The sequence below is a fragment of the Erinaceus europaeus genome, chromosome 5, assembly GCF_950295315.1.
Source record: "Erinaceus europaeus chromosome 5, mEriEur2.1, whole genome shotgun sequence".
NCBI classification, from domain to species: Eukaryota; Metazoa; Chordata; class Mammalia; order Eulipotyphla; family Erinaceidae; genus Erinaceus; species Erinaceus europaeus.
Genome location: NC_080166.1, coordinates 40,118,567 through 40,141,176, shown reverse-complemented (window position 1 = coordinate 40,141,176; position 22,610 = coordinate 40,118,567). Strand labels below are relative to the sequence as shown.

General features: G+C 37.9%; 1 protein-coding gene across 1 annotated transcript in view; it reads right to left on the bottom strand.

Annotated features, from left to right (window-relative positions):
* Nucleotides 1-22,610, bottom strand: part of MRPS27 (mitochondrial ribosomal protein S27) — a 96,630-nt gene that overhangs the window by 64,627 nt on the left and 9,393 nt on the right. Inside the window, exons 3-4 of the mRNA XM_007531249.3 lie at nt 10,482-10,552; nt 7,748-7,806 (exon numbers count right to left, since the gene is read on the bottom strand). Coding sequence (XP_007531311.1) covers nt 7,748-7,806; nt 10,482-10,552 — 130 coding nt within the window. The remainder of the gene's footprint in view (nt 1-7,747; nt 7,807-10,481; nt 10,553-22,610) is intronic.

Genomic DNA, 22,610 nt, shown 5'->3' with positions numbered 1-22,610 from the left:
TATTAAACATATTTAGCTATTCTGAGCAGCTTTTGTCCCCTCTAGATTATCAGAACTGAAATCACTGGAAGCAGTTTCTCAATCTCTATTTCAAGAGTTTAAATGTTTTTCTGTCATGCTACCAAGCCCGCATGGCAAACCTCTTTTATTGTACCTAATCTGCATTCTGATTATTGACTCAATAACATCTTGGTTTAAGTTGTTCCTCAAGGGGAAATCACCTTCTCTCTTTAGGTATCTTTCTCCAGATACGGGAAGATGATTTTCTGTTGCCTCCTTCTAGTTTGTGGTCACTATAAGCACAGTAATTTGGCTATACTGAAGGTTCTCTCCCCTACCTCCCACCAAATTATATTCTAACTAGTATTGGGTGCTGACTTACCAGTATTCATAAACATCCATTGCTCCCTGGATAACGATGGTTGAGAAACATTAAATCTTAGAAACTGAAATTGGAGCTCAAATTACATTTTTTCCTTGAGAATTATGAGGGAAGAGTCTTTATTCCTCAAAGTGTTACACAATACAGAATACAGAAAGTTAAAGCTTATATTTCCTGAGCACTGGCCTTTTTTATTCTAACATTGCTCTTGGAATGGATCCATTTCTCCAGGCTTCAAAATTATTCTAAAGTACAGATACTATTTGCAAGTGAGGAAATGGAGAGATAGAGAATATAAATAACTAAATCAGACAACTAATAGATGGTCTGAGAGTCAAATGTAGGTAGATTGGCTCCAAAGATCATGCTTTTTATCTACGATATTTTGCTTTGTTTGCTTGAAAAGCAAAAAACATATTACTGATTATTCAAAATAAATAAATAAAACTAAGTTTTCCCTGCCTAGAGGAAAGGCACCTGCAGGACTGTTTCAATACTTGCAAAGCTTTCCCCCAGCAAGTGGGGACAGGGGGGAGCGAACCTGGGTCCTTGTGCATTGTAACATGTGCACTCAATCAAGTGTGCCACCACCCCAGCCCCTCAACTCACTTTTTAAAATGGACAAAAAAAAAAGCATACTACACCAAAGGAGACATACAATGTAGGTGACCACTGAAAAAATGGTCATTAGTCATTAGGTAACTACAAATTAGAACTACAATGAGATGTGTCAGCAAAAATGTGGAGGAATCAGAACTCCTACTCCTTTTTTAAAAAATATATTTTATTTATTTATTAATGAGAGGGATAGGAGAGAGAAAAAGAACCAGACATCACTCAGGTACATGTGCTGCCAGGGATTGAACTCAGGACCTTATGCTTCAGAGACCAAAGTTTTATCCACTGAGCCACCTCCTGGACCACTTTTTTTTTTTTTTGGAAAACCCTATTCTCTGGCCCATTTCATTCCTAGATATTTACTCCCAAGAAATGAAAGCATACACACACGAAGACTTGTACACACACCTGTAGCAGCAGGACTCCTATGAGAAGAGCCTCCAGGAAACCCATTCCTCAAAGTGGAGAAACTGAACATAATTAAGGTTTATGTAACATTACACTGGGAAGGTAGGCACAAATGTTAAAATCAAAGGCAAGAAAATGACCTTGAGGTTAACCCCTTATACCGCCTATGATCGGGCTGCAGACTGAAATAAGAGGAGAAATGCCAAGTCTGAAGAAGCAGAGGCTGTCACCACAAAGCTCCTATGGGTCACTATATAAAGGACCCTGACAATCTGCTATTCCCTAGTACACAGCTTTTAATGAAAAGGAACTCTCTCTCTGGGCTCTACTAAGAACAGCAAATAAGAACAAAAGTGATTTGCAATATGAAAGTATGGAAGTGTTCCTTTAAAAAAAATGCTCTAAGAGTCATTTACCTCCCCCTTCAGTTCTTATTCTTTTCTTAATAATATTCAAATATAATGAGACCTGGCAATATACTGACAGGAAAAAATTAATTTTTCCTTTCAGTGCCATACAACAGACAACTTCTATGCTCTCAAGGGAAAATTACTGGTGAACGTCATTCCTTGCTAGTAACTCCAACCTTACCCTTTGCCTACAGACAGAAATGAATCCTTACGACATAGGCCTGGGGTATGCTCACCTTCTGTGTAACCATTGGGATATTTATGCTTATTGAAAATGAAACTATTTTGGTCTTCCTGTTTTAAGCTGGCTGCCAACCTGGGACCTGGAGTCATGCAGATTACCATCTGCCTTGTCCCAGCTGGACCTGCCATCTATCTTCAACCGATGATGCCTGTTATCTGCCAAGTCAGTTAAGCAAATGATGAAAGACCCTTGAAGCCAAAGTACAGCATGGATTAATGTATTGGCAGCACAAAGCCTGCCTTGCAACCTTGACCTCTTCTCTCAGTAAGTGGCATACCAGTCACCATGACAACACAGGCTATATTCTGAGAACCACCAGATCTTCCCAAGGAGATATGCAACAAATTTTTCTTATTGTATGATAATTATTATTTCAGTTTTCCCAACATTTTTTCCTAAAAGCTGAAACACTGCTTTTTAAAAATGTCATGCTCTTAAAAGACTATAATGCACACATTTAAAAATGCTGTACTTCCCCTCAAGAATGACCATTTATGTTCCAAATTAAAATATTACTTCTGGTTATTAATGCTCTCACAGTAAAAGAAACAAATTTAATTTCATGCATCTCTAAATTACCATGGTTCCAAAATGATTTAAAAGTCTAAATAAGCCATTAAAAATGTAATCTGCAAACATCTTCTGTGAAGAAATGATGTCATGTGGAAAAAAAGGAATTTTTATGGCTTGAGTTTGCATTCTGTTAATGGAGTAGTCAAATACCAATACAGGAATTGTTAAAGCTTGTTATAACCATGAAAACAATGACTTTTAATAATAGCACATTTTATCAACAATAGCTTTAATCTCAGCTTGCCATTAAAAAAAAAAAAAAAACAACTCACATTTGTGTATGGACAGAATACATGAACTTTGGAATCTGGAGCTCAGAACTACAGACTGTATGGTACACAAAGATCCCCACAAAATGATAAAGGGAAACTATAGATATCCTTATTATAAAAATAACTGAGAGTTATAGATGCCAAAAGGAGATCTTTGTGGGTTAAGTCAGGATCATAGTTCACAGAAAACAATCATTCACAGAATATAAGAAACATATGTGGTTTTCTCTTATCCCTTGCTTTTAATTTTCTCCTGCTTTATCATGCATCAATGGCCCTTTCTTCTCAGCTACTAATAGTTGATCTATTTTCTTACCTCCCCCTGCTGTGTCACTAAGTATTCCATGCTGCTACAGATGGGGAAAGATGGGTTTTCCTCCTCAATAAACATAGAGGGTACCAGATAATATCAAAATCACGCAGAAGTGTTTTTGCTCAACCCAGCAGTGGTTTCCCGATGGACAGTAGCTCAGAGTCTGTCTGTCAGCTTTTCTCCATACTTTCTTCTTGATTCAGTGGGGAAATTGTATCTCAGTTTTCATTTAGAATACAGAACACATAGCATATATCAACGATATACTACATACTAGATGGTCTAAATTAAAACAAGAAAGCCTTTTTTTCTAAGAACAAAGACAAAGAACCTTCAAAAGCCCTGAGAAGAGGAACATACTTAATTAAGCAAAGGCCTTTTTAAAAAATTTTATTCCCTTTTGTTGGCCTTGTTGTTTTATTGTAGTTATTATTGTTGTTATTATTGATGTCGTTGTTGGATAGGACAGAGAGAAATGGGGGAGTGGAGAAGACAGAGAGGGGGAGAGAAAGATAAGACACCTGCAGACCTGCTTCACCGCTTGTGAAGCAATTCCCCTGCAGGTGGGGAGCCAGGGGCACGAACCGGGATCCTTACACCGGTCCTTGCACTTAATCCACTGTGCTACCGCTCAACTCCCAGCAAAAGGCCTTTTACAAATACTGTCTCAAAAAGACAAAACAAAAACAAATACTGTGTCATTGCACAGGTAGTGGTCTCTCTCTATTTACACACACACACTGCACCATGATCTCGCTCCCTGGCAATCTGAGAAACTCATTGGACTCACTCTTAATATTAGTACATAAAGTAAAATCACAGAGGACCACAAAGGAGAACAATAATAGCAATTATCAAAAGATGAAACGATGGTATATTCCACCAAAGTAAAAGACTCAGTTGGGGGGGTGGGAGGGTGTTCAGGTCTTGGAACATGATGGCAGAGCTTTACCTAGGGTAAAGCTTAGATTGTTATGTGGAAACCTTTGAAATGTTACATATGTACAAACTATCGTATTTTACTGTCAACGTAAACTATTAATCTCTCCCCACAAATAAAGGGAAAAAATGTAATAATAATAATAATAAATAAACCCTCATAAGGGTTGGGGAGACAAAAAAAAGATACAAAGAAAATTATTAACTTTGATAACACATACTACTTTATTAATACATGAAATAACATTCACTAGTAGTTTATTTAAGAGAAGGTATGTTAGGTATCGCAACCAATTGCATGCTGAAAATATAATTAATGGAAATACCACATGCCTTTAATGTCTTCAGGACTAACACTCTTGATTTCAATTAACGGAGAGAAACTTCAGTTCATAATTAAGTTTCTTTATACAATATGTTTTGGGTATTCTCTGAGGTTAGAAAGCAGGAGTGAGATGTTTAGTTTAATAGTGAAACTGGTCTATCTCCATTATTTACATATTGATACAGCATTATTGTGTTATATCTAGCCTAAAATAGAATCAATAGTAATCTTATGAAGGAATAAAGACACACTTTTCTTCATTAAAAAATAAACAAAAGGGGGTCGGGTGGTAGCACAGCAGGTTAAGCATACATGGCGCCAAGTGCAAGGACTGGTATAAGGATCCTGGTTTGAGCCCCCAGATCCCCACCTGTAGGGGGTCGCTTCACAAGCGGTGAAGTAGGTCTATCTTTCTCTCCCCTGCCTCTGTCTTCCATCTCTCTCAATTTATCTCTGTCCTATCCAACAACAAGGTCATCAATACCAACAATAATAACCACAGTGATTAAAAAAAAACAAGGGCAACAAAGGGGAAAAAATTGCCTCCAGGAGCAGTGGATTTGTAGTGCAGGTACTGAGCCCCAGCAATAACCCTGGAGGCAAAAAATAAATAAATAAACAAAAGCAAAACAACTGAGAAAAAGCAATCTAATTTTCTTGTCAATGGAATGTGATAAGTACTAGTTACAACATTAGTTTTGATTAAAACAAAGGATGGAGTGGGCTCGGGAGATAGCATACTGGTCACACAAAAAGATTTTCATGCCTGAAGCTACAAGATTCCAGGTTAAGTCTCCAGCACCACCATAAACTAGAGCTGAACAGTGCTCTGGTAAAATAAAATAAAATAAAATGTAATAGCAATAATAATATAATAAAGTAAAGGATGATAGGATGGAAGGGTTCTGGGCTCCTGGTGTATGATGATGTAAAATGATCTAAGTTAAGAAAGAGAGCTTCTTGTAGATACTTATTATGGGGAGATGAGAAGTTGTACTTTCAGGTCAACAAATGAATTATAAACCATTCACCCCTCAATTAAGTGGGAAAAGATTTCAAAAAGAAATGGATAGAGGAGCATATTGAACAATGAAACATATTTAAGACAGGCAAGTGTCTCCTACATGACCTATATGGAAACAGGACTTTTGAGTCAGACTTCTGGCCACATGAAACTAGGCATCATGTGAAGATTTAAGCATGGAAGGTCCTGAAGGGAAACTTAAAATCAGTGCTTGGCTTTACAAGAGGGCAGGATTATTAGCATCTTATTAATCATTATCTGTCCAACACCTTGGACAGAGCTTAGGCATGCAATAGATGCTGAACACATGTTGAATGTGAAACCACTAAATTTAAATGTGTATACAAAGTAACTTACAAATTTGTGACATATTTCTTTCAAGACATGGCACTGTGCCTCCCAAAAGGATGGAATTCTAAGAAAGCTTCTAGTTAGAAATTAGACTATTTCCTGCATTTTTCCACCAACAAAGCTAAAGAACTGAGAAGTCAGTTCTAATACACCTTTTACTATAGGCAAAAAGAAGCCCTACAGTGCCAAAGAACACCAAAAGAAGTAGAATTGCTCTCCTTAAAGGAGCTATTCTGTTTAGCTTTATTAAGAATGGGAGGGCACTTATAAGTAAATTTAAACTCAGGACACTGGCAAAGGCAAGCTTATATTTAAAATAAATATTTTTGTTTCAATGTGGAAATTTAACCCTCCTGAGATCTACATTTGGATAGAAAACACAAAAAAGGAAGCAAACCTACCCAATACATAAAAAAAAGAGCCTCATGACTATGACTATTTACCAAATCAAATAAAAAGGAGATTTAAAAATTCCTCTAACATAAAGAAACTTTTCAAAAATGCACCCAGAAGGAAATAATTGAAAACTTTCTTGAGCAAAACAAAATAAGATCCAATGGAAAATTCTAATGCAGGGACTTCTGGAGGCATGGCTATGAAGTAGGAGCCATTGCAGACCACACTCCTGATAAACTAGAAAACAACAACAACAACAAAATCACCTAAAAACTCAACAAAATATAACCAGAAGGCTCTAAATTGATTATATCAGGACTCAGAGAGAGAAGAGGAAAGAAAGGGGAGGGGGGGGGAAAGGAAGGAAGGACACTCAGAAGTAGTACATGAAAAATGATATAGAAATAGTTATGACAGTCAACCCATATCTATGATCTTGGAAGAACTAATGAAGTTCCCAGTGAAGGGAATGGGGACACAGAACTCTGGTGGTTAGAAAATTATGAAGTTATACCCTAGTTATCTTATAATTTTGCAAATTGATACTAGAACACTAATTTTAAAAGGAAAAAAGTTCAACATAATGTGTACTAGAAATATTTTAAACTTTAATCTGCATTTTTTAGAATCTAGAATTTGGAACAAAGCATAAATCAGACTTCTAGAAAAGATGATAATAAAAAGTCAGTAGTGAAGTGTCACTTGAATAGATACTTGATAAGCAAAGTCAAACAACTAAGAGTGAATCACAATATACTATAAGCAGCCCTTCATTTAACAAGTACTAGGTTATTCCAGTCATTTGCTAGTATACCTGACACTAAACTGAGTATGCTTTTTTTTACATTCAGTTGAGTATGCTATTCATAGTAGAATTCCTCACAGCTAAGAGAAGAAAGAAGTAAAGGTGCTAATGTAGAGAATGAAAAATACAGTGATAACTGAAAATAGGTGTCAAATAGTGCATAAGTCCATTTACACCTGAAAAGAGAAAATGTACATGGATGTACAATTTCCCCCCTATCAAACTTATAAAAATATAACCCCAAAGTGTTAACACACCCCTGTTGATAAAGCTATAAAAACAGGTCTCTCGAGAACATAAAACGGTAACACCTTAATGGAGAGCATTTGGGCAATTGCTTTATCTGTAAGAACTATGTATAGACAATACAAAATTATTACTGCACTGCATTTAAAACAAAGAGCAAATAATCTAAATGCAGTTCAATAGGTTTAACTAATATAGTTATCCAGTGAATAAACATTTATATTTCTAATGGCAATCACAAAAATAAGGAAGTTTTTCTATTATGAAAATCTCTAAAATATTAACTTAAAAAACAAATGCTTAACCTGAAAATCTAGTTTACATATATAAAAGTACCATTTTTATGTTAAAAAGTATAATACAGAATTTAGAGAAATATACTATAAACATATAAGTATATAAATAAAAATTATATATAGACAAATGAAATAGAAAACTTACTTGTAAAGGTAATATTCTGCATGGTCTATTTCTTCTCGAGATGAAATAATGTCTACAAACTAAGACAGAAATAAGTATTTGGTTGGGTACAAATTATACCTATATTGGACCTTATTTACACACTAAACTTAAAAAAAGGACAAAATACCCATTTTTATTGGAGCAAGTTCATTGTGGTGTGATTTTAGTCTTGAACCTCTTTTTCTAAGGAAAATGAAGAACATACATATTCTTGAAGAATGAAGAATATTTTTCTCCTTTTCTACCTATATGTCGGGCTGACTTCGCAGGTGGAGACAGATGACCAGGGACTCATGGCTGAGCTGTATGCAGTATCTCTTTATTCATGCAGAACGCAGCACAATCTAAGCCAAGCTAAGCTAAACTAAACTAAACTGAAAACTCACAAACCTGTCCTTATATATACTTGCCAAGTAGGGTGTAAACAGGATGTGACATAGAGAGGGGGCGGAGCAGGCGAGAATTCTACCACTGAACCACCAATGCCCTGGAGGGAGGGTGGTGCTTAGTTAACAATGGTAATGTAAATAGAATACAGTGTTAGGCAGGGGGGATTAAACCAAATGAAACAGAAGGGGTTTTTAGAAGCAGAATTAGAAGCATACCAACACCTATAGAACAATCTTGGTCACAAAACCATTTGTAAAGACAAATATGGACTGTGCTCAAAATAGGGGAGAATTCCTCCTGTTATAGTTAAAATTCACCATCAAAATCTATCAATCTATCTAACTGGCACCAGAGTCTTGCACATGTGCAATGCCACCATATAGAGGCCTTCTCTGGCCCAATTTTCTCATTCTTCTGTTTTTAGAGAGATGGAGAAAGTAAAGGAAAGAGAAACAAAGAACAGAAACACTTTAGTAACACTCCACCAGTAGCTTATCTGGTACTTACTATCCATGGTTTTCCCATGTGGTGCTGGAGTGCAAATGTAGCCTCACACACACCTCCCCATATCTTAAAATCCTATTATTATTGTTATTGTTTTCTTTCTTCCCATTTCTTTTAAAAAATATTTATTTATTTATTCCCTTTTGTTGCCCTTATTGTTTTATGGTAGTTATTATTGTTGTAGTTATTGATGTTGTCATTGTTGGATAGGACAGAGAGAAATGGAGAGAAGAGGGGAAGACAAAGAGGGGAGAGATAGACACCTGCAGACCTGCTTCACCACCTGTGAAGTGACTTCCCTGCAGGTGGAGAGCCGGGGGCTGGAACCGGGATCCTTTCACCGGTTCTTGCGCTTAGTGCCTGCCACCTGCACTTAACCCGTTGCGCTACCGCCTGACCCCCTTCTTCCCATTTCTAATACACGGGAACACATGGTTCAAAGGATGAATACCAGTTGCTGAAAATATAGAAGGCTATTGTTTGTTTTCCCCCCCCTATGGTCCTGCCTTTTCTTCCTTTCTAATTCAAACCTACACCTAGTACTATTCTGAATGTTCTTCCTTTTTTGTCTCTCTCCGGGTCCGGTCCTGATGGAGTTGGAGTTTAGAGTTCCCTGGTCATCTTTCTCTATCAGTTCTCCTCCTCTGGTAGTATAGACCAAAATTCTTTATGGGGTACAGATGGTGGGAGCTTTGTAATTGCTTTTCCACTGGACATGGGCAATCCATATTTGTTCTTATCTTTACTATGAATTCACCTTAGGGCATTAGCTCCCTCCCCTCAATTTTCTCACTTCTAGTATGAGGGCAGTAGTATTTTCTGTCAGTGGCTGATGTCATGCTAAAATGGTCTTTGTTGGGAAAACTCTTTGAGGAAATCAATGGAATTAGAAGCATTCATATATGGTTAAATCTAGATTCTTGGGAATTATGACTTTAGTGAAAACATTGTGGCAAATATATAAAAATATAGACAGATACAGAAATAATAGTTCACTTATATCTGCAAACTTGTGAGAAGTACTGAAGCTTCCAACGCAGGGAATGGGGATATAGAATTCTGGTGGGAGAAATGGTGCAGAATTATACCCGTTATCTTAGAATTTTATAAATAAGTATTATATCACTAATAAAATAAAAATAATAAAGACAAGAACAGACATAGTTGAAAGAGGGAACAACAACAAAAAAGATGTCACAAAGAAGTGTTTGAAGCCTAATTTTTCTACTTGTGCTGATATGAAGGTTATCAGCCATTCTGAGTCTTTCATGCAAAATGGAGACATTTATCTCATATGGCCACTATTAGACTCAAGAGAAATGACAATTTGAAGGAACTAGTACAATATTATTTAATAATGGTTACTAACAATTAATTACTAGCCCTATCAGCCCAATATTATTCTCTGGTCCACTGCTCTGAGCAGTTTACATTAACATTAATACCCATTTCTATGGAATTTCTCAGCTACCAAAAATACCTCTAATATTAATATGTAAACATTACTACTTTGAACACTATATCAAGTAAAAAAAATCATGGCACTACATAGTAGACTATTATGTCATATAGAAAGATTAAAATAAATCAGGTAGACAACAGTGACATAGTAGTATGGTAAATTTTAGTTAAAAAAAAAAAAAGAAAAAAAGAAAGAAAAAAAAACTCCAACCACTTGACCATAAAATACCTATTAGTAACTACTACATCATATTCTGGAAAAATATTATTTATGAAAGATATTTTAAAATTATACAATCTCATTTATAGAAAGCCTTTCTTCCTCCTTCTTTGAAAATATAAATTTAGATTTTCTTACCCGGGATATCGTTAAAGAACTAACAGGCAACTTTCTCTCATATGTCTTATCCATTAGAGATGCTAGATCAGCTGTAAAGACAAAGAGAAAGGACCTTGTTAAATATTTCTTTTTTTTTTATTACTTTTATTTATTGGATAGAGACAGTCAGAAATCGAGAGGGTAGGGGGAGATAGAGAGGGAGAGAGAAAGAGAAACACCTGCAACCCTGCTTCACCACTTGCAAAGTTTCCTTCTGCAGGTAGGGACGGGGGCTCAAACCCGGGTCCTTGTGCACTGTAACATGTGCACTCAACCAGGTGCGCCACCACCCGTTCCTCAATGTACATATTTCTTAAGAAAAATCTAACAGATTTAACTCCTACCAGGTGGCTACCAACAAACATAATGACAGTATTAAAATAGTCAATTTGTTCTTTTAAAATAAATTATTGACATAACATTAAAAAAGTTAGAAAAACATTAGTTAGCATCTTAAAAGTGATTTGAGTAAAAATAATTTAAAAATCTTAGCCAGAATATTCAGCTTAAAAAAGAAAAAAGGATCAATGGAGTACTTATGGAGACTACTTATGGAACAAGACACAAGAAAAGTGTTAATGGCAGACTCTAGGGAAAATAATTAGATGGCAGAGGACCAAGAGGAGACTAACTTTACTTCATTGCTTACATACGTATTCAGTCTGCACTTTGAGTTATTCAAAACAACCTACTATAAGTTTATCAAATGACTTTTATGCAGTCTCTGAAGGCATCAGAAGGTGAACTGTAACTAATGGTTTTTGGTTTACGTTATTCCCATTCTGATTCCTTTTAGAAGAGCATGCAGAAGCATATTTGGTATTACCAGGATTACATTGCTCTCCCAAAGACTAAAGGATCTAAAAATCCTATCCAACATGAGTACGATCATTTATTTCACTTTCTCACTATTTCCCAAACTTAAAATATACCCTTTCCTCTTCAGTCTTTTTTCTCAATCTCAGCTCATGTGTCTTTCCCTGATGCTAAGAGAAGCAATTAAAAGAAAACTTACCCTCTTAGATTACAAATATCTGTGTCTATGTATTCTGTTTTCTTTTCTTTGAAACAAAGGACAAACTTTGTTTTAAACTGACAAAAACTACAACAAAAAACTACCTTCATTTCATATTTCTTTCTAGTTACTTCTCTTTTGTTCTGTTCCCATTAGCAGCAAGCTGTCACTGATGAAACTGTTAAAATTTTAATTCTTCTCTCTCAAACTCACTCAAATCAGATATTAATTTCTATTACTCCAGTAACACTGAAGACTATCTCTACAATGCTAAATCATGTGGTTAATATTGAATCCTATTTTCTTTGGCCTCTCATTAGCATTCAATAAAAATGACCATTATATTCTCCACAAAATACTCTTTTACTATCGTTCTCTGGATCCTTTAGGATATTCTCTTCTTGATTTCTAAATATGGGAATGCTATAAGTCTCAGACTCTTTACCATCTGTTCTGATTTCATTCTCTCCACAGCAATCTCACCTACACACATGTCTACCCTAACTTCTGTCTCTAACTTCAGACTTATCTGCATAGGTGACATCTTCATTTAAATATCTAAGAGATGAAGGAGAATACAAAGAGGGCGCAGTTGGTGGATGAGGGGTACTTTTTTTTTTTACCTAATCTTTTTTTTTTGCCTCCAGGGTTATCGTTGGGGTTCAAATCCACTGCTCCTGGAGGCTATTTTTTCCCTTTTGTTGCCCTTTTTGTTTGTCGTTGTTGTTACTGCTGTCGTTACTGTTGGATAGGACAGAGAAATCGAGAGAGATGGGGAAAACAGAGGGAGAAAGATGGACATCTGCAGACCTGCTTCACTGCTTGTGAAGCGACCCTCCTACATGTGGGAAGCTGGGGACAGCTGGTCCTTGCACTTGCACCATGTGTGCTTAATCTGCTATAGGCAGTTTAGGTATCTTTGGTCCTGTCCATCTTCTTTTAATGTAAAAAAGACCTGAGACAGTATCACTATAGATTAGAATTCAGGTCACTAGATCTCTGCCACCCAACCCAGGAGATTAAAAAGCAGCTATGGGGGTGGGGGATGAGGGATGATTTAAGGAACAAAGTCTCCATTCTTATACTGTACAGTATTTCCAGAAAAACTTTTTTCCTTTGCCCAAACAATGGAAACACGGTCACATTTATTATTACATGATAGGCTGGGCAGATGGACTCTTTCAGCTCTATTTCTATCTAAACACAACTGGTCCTTCCAACTTCTCTGGTCTCCCACTTCAACCCATCATTTCTCCAAGCCTTCCCCATTTCAGCAAATAGACCCACTAGCTTACTCAATTCCAAAACCTAGCTGTCATTCTGAATTCATTCTTTTTCATACTCAATAACAAAACTGTCAGAAAATCCTGTAGACTCTGGATTTGACACAGAATATATTTCCCACCACCACTACTCAGCCACTTTCTGACTAGCTCACCTTAACTACTGTCCACACTGTTTTACCAGTCTCAGCGACCCTTTTAAAGACAGATCCTATTACTTTCTTTTCTCAACCAGTCATCATCTTCCTATCACACCTGAAAGGGAAAAAAAAAAATCCAAAATATTTTCTATGACCTATAAAAATCAACATAAGATGGTCTGCTTTTGTTTTTTCTTAATATACACTAGCAGTAAAAACCTATGAGAGAATTTAATTCACTTATATAATCTTGGTGCATAGAGTCTCGTAAAAGGCACTTAATACATATTTCAAGAAATGAATAAAAAGAAAGGTAGGAAGGGAGAAAGAGAAAGAAAAGGAAGATGGAAAGAAACAGAAGTCATTGGAACTACAAGTATGTTTTTTAACTCTGATGGAAGAACTCAGTATAGTCCCAAGAGATTGAGATGTAGCCTCTCAAGTACTAGAGTGATCTGCATTTGATAATAAGGGAAGGAACATAGAGAGAAGTCTTGGCTGCTGGCTACTCCTAAGCCTGAAGGAGACAGCAACCTAAATTCTATGTCTGAAATAAGATAGGCTGCATACATATCCCTAAAAAAAGTATTATCTAAATAAAAGATTGTTTTAAGTGTTCAAATTTATTACTGAACCAAAGGTAAAATGGGAGCACAAACCTTGAGTTTTAAGGAATTACTGAGGGTCCCAGTGACATAGTTCTTTGTCATGTGTGCCACCCAAGTTCCAGTCTCAAGTACATAATATGTGAGGCCATACTATAGCACTGGGAGTAAACTTCAATGCTGTGGTGTCTATCTAGCTATCTACCAGTCAATCATCTATCTAAAAAAGTCAGACTACAGTGGTAAAGATTTTTAGATCAAATCAAGATTTTTAGGAGATCAAGTCACTTCAGGTATCCTCAGGTAAAGGCAGTACCTGATCACCTAAGACTAGATCTGTGGTAAAAAGTTGAACTAGAAAGTAATGGTACCCTACAACAGTAAACAGCAAGAGTGCTGTTCCCTAAGGAATCTAACCTACAAAGTCAGCATCATACTTCCCAGGGGTCCTTATTCACATTGTCTATGTGATCCAAGATATACCAACCTAAGAATTTTGTTTAAAGTGGTTTAAAGAGCTGATTTTTACAGGGGCCAGTAGTAACACACCTGGCTGAATGCACATGTTACTATGCACTAGACCCTGGCTCCCCACCTGCACTGGGGAAGTTTTGTGAGCAGTGGAGCAGATCTGCAGGTTTATATCTTTCTTTCTCACTCTCTATTTCCCTATCCCCTCTCATTTTCTCCCTTTCCTATAAAATAAAAATAAGGGGAGATGGGGTGGGTGGGTGGCTGCCAGGAACAGCAGATTCATAGTGCAAGTACCAAGCCCCCAGTGACGACCTTGGTGACAATAAATAAATAAATAAATAAATAAATAGATATTAAAAGAAGAAGAAAACAACATATAGCTGGGGGTATGTATGTGACTGGACTAAGGGATAATGTGATGAACATTAGAATTTATGTAAAATGTGCATATTAGTACTAAAAGAATATAAACAGATGTTTATATACTCAAGAAAGAGTTCACCTTATAGAATATGAGCCTTGACAATATGCCAGACCCAGGTGACAAAGTGACATCCCTAGCACCACAGTGATTAACACTCACTCTCTCTGCCTGTAAGAGGAGGCACACATGGTAGGGCACATGTTACAAAGTGCAAGGACTGAAGTTCAGCCCCCAGCCCCCACCCCCACCTTCCACCTTCAGGGTGAAAGCTGCATGAACCATGAAGCAGTTCTGTAGGTGTCTCTTTTTCTCTCCCTTCCTTCTCAATTTCTCTGGCTCTTCACATATATATATGGTGAAACAGTGCATGTGAGGCTCCAGCTCCATAAAACGAAATAGAAAACAAAAGATGTTATTTTTAAATGACAATTATTGTGACTCTGCTGGGAAATTGTGCAGATGCAGTCACATCTGCCATGTTGCCCCCTCAGGCTATTGCAAGTTCCCCAGCAAGAGTTGGAACATTCTCGGAGCGCCTGTTCCGCCATGTTGTGCCCTCAGGGCATTGTCAATTCCCCACAATAGTTGGAGTGCTTTGGTTACTCCTCCCTCTTCCCATTCCCGGGAGAGTTATTATCCTACCCTGGAGTGCTATGGTTACTCCTCCCCCTTCTCATTCTTAGGAGAGCTATTCCCATAAAAGCCCTTCTTCTTCCGCACCTCACTCTCTTGCCCGCCTTTCACTTCGTGATTAGACGCAGGGAAGGTTGCTGTGCGAGGCGGCCATTTTTGCTACCTCCACGTGGCCCAAACTGTTGCTCTCTCACCCAACTCTGAGGTGCCAGCGCAAATAAAGGATTGTATTCCCTTTCTGCTCCAAACCTCCTTTTTCTGCGTCCTGCCGCTGCAAATGTCAATAACTCTACAAGAGTTTATCATTTACTGTATTTTATTGTTGACTGTAAACCATTAATTCCCCAATAAAGTAAAATAAAGAAGCCTCCTGTTTAAATCCATGAGGTCACAATGATGTAGTCAACACATTATTCTGAAAAATCTTCTCTTTTATCCAAACTATGCTTCAGGATAACTAAACAGATAAATTTTACTTTTTTTTTTTTTTCCAGCTCTGGTTTATGGTGGTGCAGGGGATTGAACCTGGGACTTTGAGTCTGTTTGCATAACCATTATGCTATCTTCCCCCCCCCCAACTGATAAATTTTCTTTGTAATTAAGTGAAGAACAAATAACTGAATTAAAAAAAAAAAAAGCAATATTCTGCAAAACCTATTGGGATCAAAGCAACGATCAGGAATGAACTTTAATATTATAGAGGGACAAAGAAATACTGTGAGCCTCATGACAAAAGCAAACAAAGTAATATGAAGTATGCATGCCAAAAAATAAATAAATAAAAACCCTGAATCTGACCAAACCTCTTTATTTAACTGCCAGCTCAATATAACATATGGAAGGCAGAAAAACACATTAAATAACACCATAGAATGAAAATAACAAATCTAGAATGTGGGAAATTCTGCAAGATGAAGGGCCTGTTTTCTTCAACAAATAAACTTGGTAGATTAAAAGAGACAAGTGACTTTTCAGAGTTGAGAGAAAAGTTCAGTGGTAGAGTACATGATGTGTACATGCACAGGTTGGGTTCTACTATGTGCACCATACAGGAGTGTCATAACACCAGGGAAAGCATCAGTGTCATGCTGTCTGTCCCTTTCTCTCTCTCCCTCTCTATCGGAATGAGACCCAAGCAGGGAAATCCTGTACATGTGAGGACCCAACTCTACACACACAGAGGTTTTTTTTTTTTTGGATACATTATAATAAATGGGTCTTTTGTGGATCCTATTTCAACAAAATATAAGCTAAAAAGACATAAGATAGTTGGGGACATGTAAGCATTAGTGGAATACTTGACATTAAGGAATAATTGTAACATAAAAATGGCATTAGTTACATGCTTCTAAATTCTCTCTTTTAGAGACACATACCAAAATATATATTGAATATAAGAACCTATTGAATGTAAACTGGTAACTGGGTATGGGGTCGATGAAATATGACTGCAGAGTTGATAACTACTGAAGCTCAGTGGGAATAAAGCCAGTATAGCTCATTATAGCTTTTTCTGTACTTTCATGATTCTAAAAAAATAAAATGTAAGGGGCAAAAGGAAGGAGGCAAACAATTACATTTGTGGATCCTGATTCAACAAAACCAATAATGAGTATTAGGGAAATTGACTGGATAATTTATATTTAAATGATTACTAGTAATTGAGGTTTGACTAACATTGAAAATATTCACACCTTTGAGAAATGCATATTGAAATATTTATGGGCTATATGGTACACTTTCCTGGGACTTGTTCAAAATAATACAAAATATTAGGATGTAGGAATGAGTGGAAGATGACGATTGGCCAAGAGCTGGCAGTTGTTTTAGCCAACTAACAGGTAAAAGGAGTATCTCATGCCATTCACTCTACTTTTGTATGCTTTGCACTTTCCCTAATAAAACATTTAACTTATAGTGTTAGAAGTTGAGATGATAGGGAGTTGGGTGGTAGCGCAGCAGGTTAAGCGCACGTAGTGCAAAGTGCAAGGACCAGTGTAAGGATCCCAGTTCTAGCTCCCAGCTCCCCACCTGCAGGGGATTCACTTCACAGGCGGTGAAGTAGTTCTGCAGGTGTCTATCTTTCTCTCCCGCTCTGTCTTCCTCTCCTCTGGATTTCTCTCTGTCCTATCCAACAATGACATCAATAATAACTACAACATAAAACAACAAGGGCAACAAAAGGGAATAAATAAATAAATATTTGAAAATAAAAAATTAAAAAATAGCTTAGAAGTTGAGATGATGGTTACATTCAAAGAGGAGAATGGGAGCCACAATAAGTGCTCCCGAAGAAATAGAAATATTCTATTTCCTACACTAGTTCATTTACTTTGTTCAGTTTCCTACACTAATTCATTAACTTTACAATGAAGTCAATGCATTATGACTTGAACACCTCTCTCAATATATACACACAGCAATCAGAAAGGTATTAAAAAAAACACACCCAAATCCTCAACTTCAGCGCAAATGAGGACAAAAAACCACAGACATTACAGTAACTGCAAAAAAGAAGAAAAGACAATGGGATGGAGTTTGTGAAGCACTTGGCACTGGACTCAGCACACAGACAACATTGAAGGGGGTTTGTTGGAGCACGCGTGAGTGGTCTCTCAGCTAGAAAGGTAAACTACCGAATTTCCATCACTAGTTCAAGAGACTGCATGAAAAGAAAGAAACTCAGGGAAGATTCTGGTACGAACACACTCATTTATAAGGAGGAGGGTTGGGTTGATATAGAAGGCTAGACAAAGAACAGTTTTCACATATGTCAGAATTCACAGGTTTCTTAAAGGTCAGCATGCCACTATGGCAGGGGTTGGTATGACAAGAGTTGATACATAAAGATCAATACAATTAGTCTCCTGTTGCAGGCATTTAATTATCCAAAGGCAGCTGAGAGAATAGGGGTGAGATAGAGAAGAACAAGTCTTCAAAGACATCAAAAGGCTACAGGAAATAAGGTCTTAGGGGCTTCTAACTTGTCCAGTGTTAGGAGTGTGTGACAGGATGTGCTCTTCCTCTGTGATCAAAAGGTGAGGTGGAATGTGTGAACTTTGAGTGAATGAATCTTAAAGTAGGTGGCCATGTAGGCTGCAGTTTGAGGTTTCTGTGTGCTTGAGAGTCAAGAAGGGAAGAACTTAGTCTGAGAGATGGTTTTTCCCCTTTGCTCACCTCAGTTGAGACTCACAAGAGGGTATCTTCTCAGACCTCCATCCAAGGATGGGGGAAGTTCTCCCTAAGCTCTAACGGGTTGTTTTCAACATTCTTATTAGAGGATCTGTCATACACTGATGGCCTATTTGTCCTTCAGATAACAAATGTGGGTGCATTACAAGCAACAGCACCCCTCTTTTAACCAAGATCTCTATAGGAATGAAAAAATTAAGGAACATAATGGGGGGTGGACAGATCCCCATCAGTTCTCCCCATAGGCTAGAGCAGAACCTTTAATGAAAACAAAATGAGGCACCAAAGCAGCACATTAATCTAGGTTACTCTCATGCAGAAAAAAAAAAAACCACTAATGCAGAAAGCAGGTGTCTACCTTGGGTAGCTCCTTCCTCTGCTCCTAGACTCATTCCACACCACACCCTCCAATGGGCATCCATGGAGTAAATGCTCATATTCCTCCCACAATCAGAGAGCCCAACACCAGATGATGGTGCCCAATTACAGAGTTCCACATGCTAAGGGACAGCCCTTTCACAAAGCAAGAATGAATTCACCTAAGGTTTCTCTAAAGTCAGGGGATGGACTAGATTAGGTCCTCAGCAGGTTTCCAGTGCTGCACTGCCACCTACTGCTCAAATTTCTAGCCAAACACACAAATGGGGAAATAGATCAACTGGCAGAGCTCAGAACTTGCACTCCTGTGGCTTGCATGTGGTGCTCTGGCTTGACTCTCTCACAATGAAATAATTAAATAAAAAAAATTTTTTAAAGAGGGAAAATGTGGGCTGTCACTCCATGTCCCCCGCCTCCCCAGCGAAAAAGGTCAGAGAGGGCCCCTGGGAGTCCTGGGGTGGGTCCTTGTGAAGCAGGCAAAGTGCTCAGAGAGACAAGCAGTCAGCTGTGGGAAAGCCTCGTTTATTGAGGGAGAAAGCAAGCAGATATACCTATTGCACAGGGAGAAGGTTAAGGTAATCATTAACCCAAACACAAAGCAACACAATGCATAGTCACATTTTGACCTACAAACTCACAAGTGAAAAGTTAACATACAAGGTTTGATCACAAGCTCACAGTGCAATTTCCCCCGGGGGTAAATTACAGGCACTTCAGAGAGGGGCTGTTGAGTAACAGGACGTTTGCGGTAGTTTTCATGTTTGGCCACACAATAATACAGTAATTCATGGCCTTTGTTTTAAGGGGAGAGGAGGGCATGTGCAGAAAGGTAGCTCCCATCCAGAGAAGCCATGTGTCACGAGGCAGGAGGCAGGAGGAACCTGCCATTGTCTCAACCTGGAGCGGGGGGAAAGCTTGGGGTCAACCCTCTGGGACCTCATGGAAACAATGGCCTGGACATCAGGGCAGTAGGCCCACTCTCCCACAGGAAAACAGGCATGCAAGACAATGTTTCTAATAGCATTTTATTACATAGTAGGAAAAAATACGCTGAAACAGTTTCTTCTTTCAACTAGTTTGAGTTTCAACACCTTACCTCACCTTGTTAGGGGGCAAAATGAAGGGTTATAAGGGGCCTGCTCATTCCACACACTTAATGGAGAGCACCATATGTTTGTCAAGAATATTCTGAAGCAGGCATTATCGGCATCCCTAATTTACAGGCGCAAAAATCAAGGTTAAGTAACAGTTTCTAAAAGCTGGCAGAGTTGGGGTTCACACCAGATATCTGTCCCATAGTGCAGATAATTCTTCACACTGTCTAACATACAACATACTACGAGAATTCCAATAAAGGGAAAATCAACTTTGAACACGGATTCACAGTATTTAGAGGGATTCTAAATTAGGTGGTGTTTACTAATAGTTACTAGTAGTTTACTAAATAGTTACTAATTCTAAGTATGAATGCTAATAGAGAGGAGATAACTACCCCCAGGTAGTATCTATTTGCTGCAGATCATTTTGTGACAAACAGCTTCTGCTTATTCAAGAACCCTTGACATGTTCTCTCAGATTTGTCACAGAATAACATCAAGTTGACTCTATCCCATACCAAGATGTCAGATAAATGGTCTTTACCCTTAATCTTCCTTTCACAAATAGGAAAATGTTATCAAAGCCTTAGTTCCTGCACTACAAATACACTACTCCCAGTGGTCATTTTTTCCTTTTATTTGATAGGACTAAGGTAAATTGAGAAGGAGGAAGAGATAGAGATGGGGGGAAAGAACCTATAGACTTGCCACTGCTTGTCAAACTTCCACCCTAAATGCGGCTTTGACTCCACCTCTGCACATGGTAACCCGTGCACTAGCTGAATGTGCTACCACCCAGCCTCAAAGCTTTCTTGAATAATGGACATAATGGACACATATGTGGACACATAATGCACATCTAATACAAAGTATTAAATGAAGGGGGACCAAAGTATTAAATGAAGGAAGAAGACTCTCTTTGATAAGGGGGACCAAAGTATTAAATGAAGGAAGGAAGCTCTCTTCAATAAATGGTGCTGGGAAAACTAGGTTGAAACACGAATAAGAATGAAACTGAAAAAAAAAAAAAAGAATGAAACTGAACCACTTTATCTCAACAGAAACAAAAGTCAACTCCAAATGGGTCAATGACCTGGATGCTAGACCAGAAACTATCAAATACTTAGAGGAAAACATTGGTGGAACACTTTCCCATCTAAACCTTAAGGGCATCTTTGATGATACAAACCCAACTGCAAGGAAGACTAAAGCAAAACATATTAATGGGACTACATCACATTGAAAAGCTTCTACACAGCCAAAGAAATTATCACACAAACAGAGACACCTCACAGAATGGGAGAAGATCTTCACATGCCATACATCAGACAAGAGACTAATCACCAAAATATACAAAGAGTTCAGCAAACTTAGCAACAAAAAAGCAAATGACCCCATCCAAAAATGGGCAGAGGATATGAACAGAACATTCACTACAGAAAAGATCCAAAAGGCTAACAAACACATGAAAAATTGCTCCAGGTCACTGATGTCAGAAAAATACAAATAAAGACAACACTGAGATACCACCTCACCCCTGTGAGAATGGCATACATCAAAAAGAACAGTAGCAACAAATGCTGGCAAGACTATGGAGAGAAAGGAACCCTTCTGCACTGCTGGTGGGAATGTAAATTGGTCCAACCTCTGTGGAGAGCAGTCTGGAGAATTCTCACAAGGCGTTCCATATGACCCAGTAATTCCTCTCCTAGGGATATATTCCAAGGACTCCATCATACCCAACCAAAAAGATATGCGTACACCTATGTTCATAGCAGCACAACTCATAATAGCTAAAACCTGGAAGCAACCCACGTGCCTAAGAACAGATGAGTGGCTTAGAAAGCTGTGGTATATATACACAATGGAATACTACCCAGCTATTAAGAACAATGAACCCACTTTCTCTGACCCAAATTGGATGGAGTTATAAGGAATTATGTTAAGTGAGCTAAGTCAGAAAGACAAAGATGAGTATGGGATGATCCCACTCATAAACAGAAGCTGAGAAAGAAAAACAGAGAGGGAAACTCAAAGCAGGGTTTGACTAAATTTCAAGCAGGGCACCAAAGTAAAAACCCTGGGTGGAGGGTGAGGGTTGATGTTTGGCTTCACGGGGCTGGGGAGGGGGTGGGAAGGTGGGGTGAGATGGGACACAGTCTTTTGATGGTGGGAATGGTATTTATGTACACTCCTATTGTCAGTGTTTCCTTTTTATAAATAAAAATAAATAAAAGAATTTAAAAATTATATATATAAAAAAAGCTTTCTTGAAGTTGTTACCTTCTCTAAATTTCCATAGCACTTGTAATATGATTAACTTTATCAATGCTGCTTTCATCACTAGAACCAGTGGCTCCCCCAAACTGCTTTATGTTTCCTTTTCAGTAGTTTAGAATGATTTTTACAACAACTAAATAGTGTAGATTAGAAGAACTCAAATAAGTATGCTGTGGAGTTGAAATGGAATCAGAGGTTTCAGTGTGCACTCATATTTGTAGAAAAAGGTATATGCATGTGTGTGTATGTGCAAAATACATTTCCAGTGTCTGCACAATAAGCAAGTTTCATAGCTCCAGAGGACACCTACAGAATAGGTCTAAATTTTTTTAAATATTTTTATTTATTTATTTATTTATTATTGGATAGAGATGGAAAGAAATTGAGAGGAGTGGGGGAGATAGAGAGGGAGAAGAAGACAAAGAGACACTTGCAGCCCTACTTCACCACTTGTGAAGCTTTCTCCCTACAAGCCGGGACCAGGGGCTTGAACCTGGGACCTTGTGCACTGTAATGTTTGTGCTTAACCAGGTGTGCCACCGCCTGACCCAAAGGTCTAAATTTCTAATATCACACCCTACCAAAAA